The sequence below is a fragment of the Palaemon carinicauda genome, chromosome 9 (genome assembly GCF_036898095.1).
Source record: "Palaemon carinicauda isolate YSFRI2023 chromosome 9, ASM3689809v2, whole genome shotgun sequence".
Lineage (NCBI taxonomy): Eukaryota > Metazoa > Arthropoda > Malacostraca > Decapoda > Palaemonidae > Palaemon > Palaemon carinicauda.
The window spans coordinates 134,912,275-134,924,067 of record NC_090733.1 but is presented as its reverse complement, the minus strand read 5'-3'; the positions used below and the strand labels follow the sequence as shown (position 1 = coordinate 134,924,067).

At 30.2% G+C, this 11,793-nt stretch overlaps 1 protein-coding gene across 1 annotated transcript in view; it reads left to right on the top strand.

Moving 5' to 3' along the window:
- LOC137646879 (zwei Ig domain protein zig-8-like) overlaps positions 1–11,586 on the top strand; it is a 16,271-nt gene extending 4,685 nt beyond the window's left edge. The window contains exons 4-6 of the mRNA XM_068379948.1: positions 2,164–2,291; positions 2,940–3,114; positions 8,896–11,586. Of these exons, the coding sequence (XP_068236049.1) occupies positions 2,164–2,291; positions 2,940–3,114; positions 8,896–9,083 (491 nt within the window). The 3' untranslated portion in view covers positions 9,084–11,586. The remainder of the gene's footprint in view (positions 1–2,163; positions 2,292–2,939; positions 3,115–8,895) is intronic.
- The last annotated feature ends 207 nt before the right edge of the window (positions 11,587–11,793 follow it).

Genomic DNA, 11,793 nt, shown 5'->3' with positions numbered 1-11,793 from the left:
AACTACATTTCATTTTCATAATTCTACATTCTTTACATATATTATTCATTGTTTTAAATAACTGCATTTCAATTTCACAATTCTACATTCTTTACATATATTATTCATTGTTTTAAATAACTGCATTTCATTTCCATTATTCTACACTCTTTACATTTATTATTCATTGTTTTAAATAACTGCATTTCATTTTCATAATTCTACATTCTTTACATATATTATTCCTTGTTTTAAATAACTGCATTTCATTTTCATAATTCTACATTCTTTACATATATTATTCATTGTTTTAAATAACTGCATTTCATTTTCATAATTCTACATTCTTTACATATATTATTCATTGTTTTAAATAACTGCATTTCAATTTCAAAATTCTACATTCTTTACATATATTATTCCTTGTTTTAAATAACTGCATTTCATTTTCATAATTCTACATTCTTTACATATATTATTCCTTGTTTTAAATAACTGCATTTCATTTCCATTATTCTACACTCTTTACATTTATTATTCATTGTTTTAAATAACTGCATTTCATTTTCATAATTCTACATTCTTTACATATATTATTCATTGTTTTAAATAACTGCATTTCATTTTCATAATTCTACATTCTTTACATATATTATTCATTGTTTTAAATAACTGCATTTCATTTTCATAATTCTACATTCTTTACATATATTATTCATTGTTTTAAATAACTGCATTTCATTTTCATAATTCTACATTCTTTACATATATTATTCATTGTTTTAAATAACTGCATTTCAATTTCAAAATTCTACATTCTTTACATATATTATTCATTGTTTTAAAAAACTGCATTTCATTTTCATAATTCTACATTCTTTACATATATTATTAATTTTTTTTAAAAACTGCATTTCATTTTCATAATTCTACATTCTTTACATATATTATTCATTGTTTTAAATAACTGCATTTCATTTTCATAATTCTACATTCTTTACATTTATTATTCATTGTTTTAAAAAACTGCATTTTATTTTCATAATTCTACATTCTTTACATATATTATTCATTGTTTTAAATAACTGCATTTCAATTTCAAAATTCTACATTCTTTACATATATTATTCATTGTTTTAAAAAACTGCATTTCATTTTCATAATTCTACATTCTTTACATATATTATTAATTTTTTTTAAAAACTGCATTTCATTTTCATAATTCTACATTCTTTACATATATTATTCATTGTTTTAAAAAACTGCATTTCATTTTCATAATTCTACATTCTTTACATATATTATTAATTTTTTTTAAAAACTGCATTTCATTTTCATAATTCTACATTCTTTACATATATTATTCATTGTGAATGCGTTTCATTTCCATTATTCTACATTCTTTACATATATTATTCGTTGTTTTAAACAACTGCATTTCATTTTCATAATTTTACATTCTTAACATATATTATTCATTGTTAACGCGTTTCATTTCCATAATTCTGCATTCTTTACATATATTATTCATTGTTTTAAATAACTGCATTTCATTTTCATAATTCTACATTCTTTACATTTATTATTCATTGTGAATGCGTTTCATTTCCATTATTCTACATTCTTTACATATATTATTCGTTGTTTTAAACAACTGCATTTCATTTTCATAATTTTACATTCTTAACATATATTATTCATTGTTAACGCGTTTCATTTCCATAATTCTGCATTCTTTACATATATTATTCATTGTTTTAAATAACTGCATTTCATTTTCATAATTCTACATTCTTTACATATATTATTCATTGTTTTAAATAACTGCATTTCATTTTCATAATTCTACACTCTTTACATTTATTATTCATTGTGAATGCGTTTCATTTCCATTATTCTACATTCTTTACATATATTATTCGTTGTTTTAAACAACTGCATTTCATTTTCATAATTTTACATTCTTAACATATATTATTCATTGTTAACGCGTTTCATTTCCATAATTCTGCATTCTTTACATATATTATTCATTGTTTTAAATAACTGCATTCTATGTTTAGAATTCTAACCTCTTAAATATATTATTCATCCCTGCTTGATCGTACACATTTTGGTGTTTGTTCGTGAGTGCGTTCTGTTTACACAGTTTATAAAGATGCTCTTCTTTCCCTTTCCCTTCAGTGCCTTCGGTAGAACTCATAGGGGACGGTAGTGTCTATCTGGACAAAGGCAGCACCCTAAACCTGACCTGCGTGGTCCACTTCAGCCCCACGCCGCCCGAATTCATTTTGTGGTATCACAGAGATAAGGTAAAAAAAAAAAAAGTTTCAATTTTGTCAACCTTTTCATTGTCATTTTTATATCATGAATTATATTATCTTGACTTCATTTAAGTAATATATATTTTTTTATCCATTTCTATTCAATAATGTACTTTTGTATATTTTAAGTTGTCAATTTGGTCTAATTTGCCGTTTTTATGTATATTTCAATTTATAATTTTAGTTTGTATATTATTATTATTCTTATTATTGTTATTATTATTATTCTTATTTTTATTATTATTATTAATATTATTACTATTATTATTATCATTATTATTATTATTACTGATAAGTATATCTTTATTGTATTTTTAAATGTAAATATTATATATATACATACATATATATGTATATATATATATATATATATATATATATATATATATATATATATATATATATATATATATATATACCATGAGAACGGATTTTTTTCATTCATTGCTTTTAACTAAATATAAATATTCCTAATAAATTTATACACATACATACGCATATATATATATATATATATATATATATATATATATATATATATATATATATATATATATGTGTGTGTGTGTGTGTGTGTGTGTGTGTGTGTGTGTTTGTATGTGTACATATATACATACATACATTCATGACCTCCAGCTCGTAAACTACGGGAAACGGGGCGGACGAGAAATCCAGGTCTTCACCGAGCACAAGGGCGAAGTGACCAGGTCGTCCCTTCTCGTACACAATGCCACTTTGCCAGACTCGGGGAGATATTCCTGTAAACCAGCTAATGCCAAAAAGGTCTCTGGTGTGGTGCATGTTCTACAGAGTAAGTAACATGTTTTTGTTTACTCTTTTTGTTTGTTCTTCATTGTTAATCTTTAGAGGGACGATTGTCTTTATGTTATTTTTTAATTATTTCAGTGTTCAGATATTATTTGTAAAATACTCTTTCATTTAGTAATTTTTTGTTTACTTTTTTGTGTTTCTGGATATTTTGTTCATTTGTTCTTCATTGTTATTTAGCTTTGGAGGAATGATTATATTTATGTTATTTTCAATTACTTCAATGGCAAGGTATTATTTGTCGGATAGTCTTTCATTTCATATTTTTTTTTTTTTTTTTTACTTTTTTATGCTTCTGGAAATTTTGTTCATTTGTTCTTCATTGTTAACCTTTAGAGGGACGATTGCCTTTATGTTATTTTTCATTATTTTTGTGGTATGGTATTATTTGTCAAATACTTTTTCAATAAGAACCTTTTTTGGTTTACTTTTTTGTACTTCAGGTTATTTTGTTCATTTGTTCTTCATTGTTGTTATTCTTTATAGGGTCTATTGTCTTCATGTTATTTTTAATTACTTCAGTGTTCAGATGTTATTTGTAAAATACTCTTTCATTTAGTACTTTTTTATTTTATTTATTTGTGAAGTTATTTGTTCATTTGTTCTTCCTTGTTAATCTTTAGAGGGACGATTGTCTTTGTGTTATTTTTAATTATTTTTGTGGTAAGGTATTATTTGTCAAATACTTTTGCAATTAGAACCTTTTATGGTTTACTTTCTTTTTGTACTTCTGGAAATTTTGTTCATTTGTTCTTCATTGTTATTCTTTAGAGGGTATATTGTCTTTATGTTATTTTTAATTACTTCAGTGGTAAAGAATTATTTGTCATATACTCTCTCATTTAGTACTTTTTTATGTTATTTATTTGTGAAGTTCATTTTGTTCATTTGTTCTTCAACGTTATTAAGCTTTGGAGGATCGATTGTATTCATGTTATTTTTTATTACTTCAATGGTAATGAATGATTTTTAAAATACTCTTTCATTTAGTACTTTTTTGTGTTTACTTTTTTATGATTCTGGATATTTTGTTCATTTCTTCTACAAAAGAAGTAATGAACAATTAAGATATCTTAAGAACAGTAACACCATTAAAATAGTCCTTTCGTGTATAAACTATAAAAAGATACTGATGTCTGCCTGTTCAACATAAAAACATTCACTGTAATTTTGAACTTTTGAAATTCCACCGATTCAACTACCCGATTAGCAAGATCATTCCAGAACTTGGTCACAGCTGGAATAAAACTTCTAGAATACTGTGTAGTATTGAGCCTCGTGATAGAGAAGGCATAACTATTAGAATTAACAGCCTGCCTAGTATTACGAACTAATAACTGTAGAAAAGACTTATGTCAGCCTGTTCAACATAAGAACATTGTTGCAAATTTGAACTTTGAACCTTTGGTCCTTTTAAATTGTCGATTGAATATATCTTTCACGACTCCTTTGATTTGATAAGACATTAGCTGATAACTTATCTATCTATTTTCGTTCCCTTTCTTGTAAATATATCCTTCTAGCTAGATGATCCCTTTTCTATCTATATCCGTTGCCTTTCTTGTAAATATATCCTTCTATCTTGATGATCCTTTTTCTATCTATTCCCACCTTTCTTGTGAATATATCCTATCCTAATGATCCATTTTCTATCTATACCCGTTGCCTTTCTTCTGAATATGTTCTTCTATCTTGATGATCCTTCTTCTATCTATTCCCGTTGCCTTTCTTGTGAATATATCGTTCTGTCTTGATGATCCCTTTTCTATCTATTCCCGTTGCCTTTCTTGGGAATATATCCTTCTATCTTGATGATCCTTTTTCTATCTATTTCCGTTGCCTATCTTGGGAATATAATCTTCTATCTTGAAGATTCCTTTTCTATCTATTCTCGTTGCCTTGCTTGTGAATATATTTTTTCCTATCTTGATGATCCCTTTTCTATCTATACCCGTTGTATTGCTTGTGAATATATCCTTCTATCTTGATGATCCCTTTTCTATCTATTCCCGTTGCCTTTCTTGTAAATATATCCTTCTATCTTGATGATCCATTTTCTATATATTCCCGTTGCCTTTCTTGTGAATATATCCTTCTATCTTGATGATCCTTTTTCTGTCTATTCCCGCTTTTTTTGTGAATATATCCTTCTATCTTGATGATCCCTTTTCTATTTATTCCCGATGCCTTTCTTGAGAATATATCTTTCTATCTTGATGATCCCTTTTCTATTTATTCCCGTTGCCTTTCTTGTGAATATATCCTTCTATCTTGATGATCCCTTTTCTATTTATTCCTGATGCCTTTCTTGAGAATATATCTTTCTATCTTGATGATCCCTTTTCTATTTATTCCCGTTGCCTTTCTTGTGAATATATCCTTCTATCTTGATGATCCCTTTTCTATTTATTCCCGTTGCCTTTCTTGGGAATATATTCTTCTATCTTGATTAACCCTTTTCTATCTATACCCGTTGCCTTTCTTGTGAATATATCCTTCTATCTTGATGATCCCTTTTCTATCTATTCCCGTTGCATTTCTTGTGAATATATCCTTCTATCTTGATGATCCTTTTTCTATCTATTTCCGTTGCCTATCTTGGGAATATAATCTTCTATCTTGAAGATTCCTTTTCTATCTATTCTCGTTGCCTTGCTTGTGAATATATTTTTTCCTATCTTGATGATCCCTTTTCTATCTATACCCGTTGTATTGCTTGTGAATATATCCTTCTATCTTGATGATCCCTTTTCTATCTATTCCCGTTGCCTTTCTTGTAAATATATCCTTCTATCTTGATGATCCTTTTTCTATCTATTCCCGTTGCCTTTCTTGTGAATATATCCTTCTATCTAGATGATCCCTTTTCTATTTATTCCCATTGCCTATCTGGGGAATATAATCTTCTATCTTGAAGATTCCTTTTCTATCTATTCTCGTTGCCTTGCTTGTGAATATATTTTTTCCTATCTTGATGATCCCTTTTCTATCTATACTCGTTGTATTGCTTGTGAATATATCCTTCTATCTTGATGATCCATTTTCTATCTATTCCCGTTGCCTTTCTTGTGAATATATCCTTCTATCTTGATGATCCTTTTTCTATCTATTCCCGCTTTTTTTGTGAATATATCCTTCTATCTTGATGATTCCTTTTCTATTTATTCCCGTTGCCTTTCTTGGGAATATATTCTTCTATCTTGATTAACCCTCTTCTATCTATACCCGTTGCCTTTCTTGTGAATATATCCTTCTATCTTGATGATCCATTTTCTATTTATTCCGGTTGCCTTTCTTGTGAATATATCCTTCTATCTTGATGATCCCTTTTCTATCTATTCCCGTTGCCTTGCTTGTGAATATATCCTTCTATCTTGATGATCCCTTTTCTATCTATTCTCGTTGCCTTTCTTGTAAATATATCCTCCCATCTTGATGATCCTTTTTCTATCTATTCCTGTTGCCTCTCTTGTAAATATATCCTTGTATCTTGATGATCCCTTTTCTATCTATACCCGTTGCCTTTCTTGTGAATATATTCTAACTTGATGATCCTTTTTCTATATATTCCTGTTGCCTTTCTTGTAAATATATCCTTCTATCTTGATGATCCCTTTTCTATCTATTCCCGTTGCCTTTCTTGGGAATATATCCTTCTATCTTGATGATCCCTTTTCTATCTATTCCCATTGCCTATCTTGGGAATATAACCTTCTATCTTGAAGATTCCTTTTCTATCTATTCTCGTTGCCTTGCTTGTGAATATATTTTTTCCTATCTTGATGATCCCTTTTCTATCTATACCCGTTGTATTGCTTGTGAATATATCCTTCTATTTTGATGATCCCTTTTCTATCTATTCCCGTTGCCTTTCTTGGGAATATATCCTTCTATCTTGATGATCCCTTTTCAATCTATTCCCATTGCCTATCTTGGGAATATAACCTTCTATCTTGAAGATTCCTTTTCTATCTATTCTCGTTGCCTTGCTTGTGAATATATTTTTTCTTATCTTGATGATCCCTTTTCTATCTATACCCGTTGTATTGCTTGTGAATATATCCTTCTATTTTGATGATCCCTTTTCTATCTATTCCCGTTGCCTTCTTGAGAATATAATCTTCTATCTTGGTGATCCCTTTTCTATCTATTCCCGTTGCCTTTCTTGGGAATATATCCTTCTATCTTGATGATCCCTTTTCTATCTATTCTCGTTGCCTTTCTTGTGAATATATCCTTCTATCTTGATGATCCCATTTCTATCTATTCCCGTTGCCTTTCTTGGGAATATATCCTTCTATCTTGATGATCCCTTTTCTATCTATTCCCGTTGCCTTTCTTGGGAATATATCCTTCTATCTTGATGATCCCTTTTCTATCTATTCCCATTGCCTATCTTGGGAATATAATCTTCTATCTTGAAGATTCCTTTTCTATCTATTCTCGTTGCCTTGCTTGTGAATATATTTTTTCCTATCTTGATGATCCCTTTTCTATCTATACCCGTTGTATTGCTTGTGAATATATCCTTCTATCTTGATGATCCCATTTCTATCTATTCCCGTTGCCTTTCTTGTGAATATAATCTTCTATCTTGATGATCCATTTTCTATCTATTCCCGTTGCCTTTCTTGGGAATATATCCTTCTATCTTGATGATCCCTTTTCTATCTATTCTCGTTGCCTTTCTTGTGAATATATCCTTCTATCTTGATGATCCCTTTTCTATCTATTCCCGTTGCCTTTCTTGGGAATATATCCTTCTATCTTGATGATCCCTTTTCTATCTATTCTCGTTGCCTTTCTTGTGAATATATCCTTCTATCTTGATGATCCCATTTCTATCTATTCCCGTTGCCTTTCTTGTGAATATAATCTTCTATCTTGATGATCCCTTTTCTATCTATTCCCGTTGCCTATCTTGGGAATATAATCTTCTATCTTGAAGATTCCTTTTCTATCTATTCTCGTTGCCTTGCTTGTGAATATATTTTTTCCTATCTTGATGATCCCTTTTCTATCTATACCCGTTGTATTGCTTGTGAATATATCCTTCTATTTTGATGATCCCTTTTCTATCTATTCCCGTTGCCTTTCTTGGGAATATATCCTTCTATCTTGGTGATCCCTTTTCTATCTATTCCCGTTGCCTTGCTTGTGAATATATCCTTCTATCTTGGTGATCCCATTTCTATCTATTCCCGTTGCCTTTCCTGTGAATATATCCTTCTATCTTGATGATCCCTTTTCTATCTATTTCCGTTGCTTATCTTGGGAATATAATCTTCTATCTTGAAGATTCCTTTTCTATCTATTCTCGTTGCCTTGCTTGTGAATATATTTTTTCCTATCTTGATGATCCCTTTTCTATCTATACCCGTTGTATTGCTTGTGAATATATCCTTGTATCTTGATGATCCCTTTTCTATCTATTCCCGTTGCCTTTCTTGTAAATATATCCTTCTATCTTGATGATCCATATTCTATCTATTCCCGTTGCCTTTCTTGTGAATATATCCTTCTATCTTGATGATCCTTTTTCTATCTATTCCCGCTTTTTTTGTGAATATATCCTTCTATCTTGATGATCCCTTTTCTATTTATTCCCGATGCCTTTCTTGGGAATATATCCTTCTATCTTGGTGATCCATTTTCTATCTATTCCCGTTGCCTTTCTTGTGAATATATCCTTCTATCTTGGTGATCCATTTTCTATCTATCCCCGTTGCCTTTCTCGCAAATATTATCTTCTTTTATCTTGCAGGCGAAACTCCAGAGGCTATGAAGACCACGAGCAACGGCGACGCCTTATCCCACAGCAATCTAATCTTTAGTGTCATGACCGCCGTGGCCTTCAGTCTCCTCACCTCATCGAAGGACGACTTGAACTTCTCCAAGGTGGTGCCCTGGTGCCTGCATTTCTGCATCTTCTCTCTCTTCACAGACAGATAAAAGTGAAGCAGCTGGAGAATCAATTTACGTTCCAGTACAACTGCTGCGATCACTGATCGTTGTAGAGCTAAATGCTTCGAAATGTGGGTTGGTTATCACCGTTTCTGGATTGGTATAGGTAATAGAATTTTAATACGAGTTTGGTAAAATCAGAACATCATCTGGCTTGATACAGACAATAACATTTTAATACGAGATTGGTAAAATCAGAACAGTTTCTGGCTTGATACAGACAATAAAATTATAATACGAGTTTGGTAAAATCAGAACAGCTTCTGGATTGATACATACTATAAAATTATAATACGAATTGAGCAAAATCAGAACAGCTTTTGGCTTGCTACAGACAATAGAATTATAATACGAGTTTCGTAAAAATCAGAAATACTTCTGGGTTGATACAGACAATAAAATCATAATACGAGTTTGGTAAAATCAAAACAGCTTCTGGCTTGATACAGACTATAAAATTATCATACAAGTTTGGTAAAATCAGAACAGCTTCTGGCTTGATACAGACAATAAAATCATAATACAAGTTCGGTAAAATCAGAACTTGGTAAAATAGTAGAAGATTAGCGGAGATCATAGGGTAACGAGAATGGAAACTGGTAGTAAATACGAGTTTGGTAAAATCAGGACCCACTTCTAAGTGAGTCTTGTAATAATAGATTAGGGAAGATCACAGGTTATAGAGACGAGTGGCGAAATCTAACCGAGGCCCTTTGCGTCAATAGGCGTAGGAGGAGATGATGATGATGAAGATGAAGATATTTTGGACAACGGTGATAATGTCAATCGAAAGAGGATATTATTATTATTATTATTATTATTATTATTATTATTATTATTATTATTATTATTATTATTATTATTATTATTACTTGCTAAGCTACAACCCTAAGTGGAAAAGCAGGGAAAATAGCCCAGTACGAAAAGGAAATAAATAAAAATCAAATATTTTAAGAACAGTAACAATTATTATTATTATTATTATTATTATTATCATCACTTGCTAAGCTACAACCCTAGTTGGAAAAGCATGATGCTATAAGCCAAGGGGTTCCAACAGGGAAAATAGCCCAGTACGAAAAAGAAAAAAGGAAAAATGAAATATTTTAAGAACAGTAACAATTATTATTATTATTATCATTATTATTATTATTATTATTATTATTATTATTATTATTATTTGCTGAGCTACAACCCTAATTGGAAAAGCTGGATGCTATAAGCCCAGGGGCTCCAACAGGGAAAATAACCCAGTGAGGGAAGGAAAATAGGAAAAATTAAATATTTTAAGAACAGTAACAACATTAAAATAAATATTTCCTATATAAACTACAAAAACTTTAACAAAACAAGAGGAAAAGAAATTAGATGGAGATGGCCAATGGAAGCAGCATCTTCCAGTTTTTCAATGTTTTGTGTTTGTGTTAGTTTTAAGCAAATGATATATTCAATCACTGTTGTATAATCACTTCATAAAATGGGAGAATTTATCCTAGTATGAAATGGGATCCTTGGTCAATATTTTAACCAAAAAAAAAAAATATCTTTCATTCACAGGAGACAAACACACACACATACGTACACACTGTTACTCTGATAGGATGAGATGGGATCCTTGGTCAATATTTTAACCAAAAAAATGTCTTTCATTCACAGGAGACAAACACACACACACACACTCACACACACACATATATATACACACTGTTAAAAATTCGCATTGAAAACGGTAAATGTCTGGCAACATTCATTCCATGATTTTTTAATTTTAACCAAATAATATCTTTCATTCACAGGAGACAAACACACACATACGTACACACATATACACAATGTTAATTTGCATTAAAAACGGTAATTGTATGGCAACATTTATTCCATGATTTTTTAATTTTAACCAAAAAAAAATATCTTGCATTCACAGAGGAGTAACACACACATGCACACATACCTACACACATACACACTTAAAAATTTGCATTAAAAACGGTAAATGTCTGGCAACATTCATTCCAGGATTTTTACCGTTTTAAAAACGGATGTATTGACATAAATGAGTGTTACTCTAATAGGATGAGATGAGATCCTTTGTCATTAATTTTACCCCCAAAATATCCTTCATTCACAGGAGACCAACACACACACACACACACACACACGTTTACACATATAAGAAAGACTCGTGTCTTCCTGTTCAGCATGAAAGACATTCGCTGAAAAGAAATATCTTTCATTCACAGGAGACATACTCACACACACGTACACACATATAAGAAAGACTCATGTCTTCCTGTTCAGCATAAAAGACATGCGCTGAAAGTTTTGAACTTCATAATATTCAATCGGTGTTGTTCATAATTCAAGAGCTAGCAAGGAGGGAAAACTTGAATTTTTGTATAGATAAACAGTTTGTAATTTAGATTTCCAGTGAATATGATTGTGTATATTTTAAAGAATATTTAAGTTACAGTGTCCACAGAGAAAATAAATATATCCGTACCGGAGAGTTTTATTTATACATCAAAGCTTCTTTGTTTTTACATAATTGAGGACCAGCAGAATGTAAAAAAAAAAAAAAAAAAAAAAAAAAAAAAAAAAAAAAAAAGGAGAGAGAGAGAGAGAGAGAGAGAGAGAGAGAGAGAGAGAGAGAGAGAGAGAGAGAGAGAGAGAGAGAGAGAGAGAGAGAATGTTCTTGAGG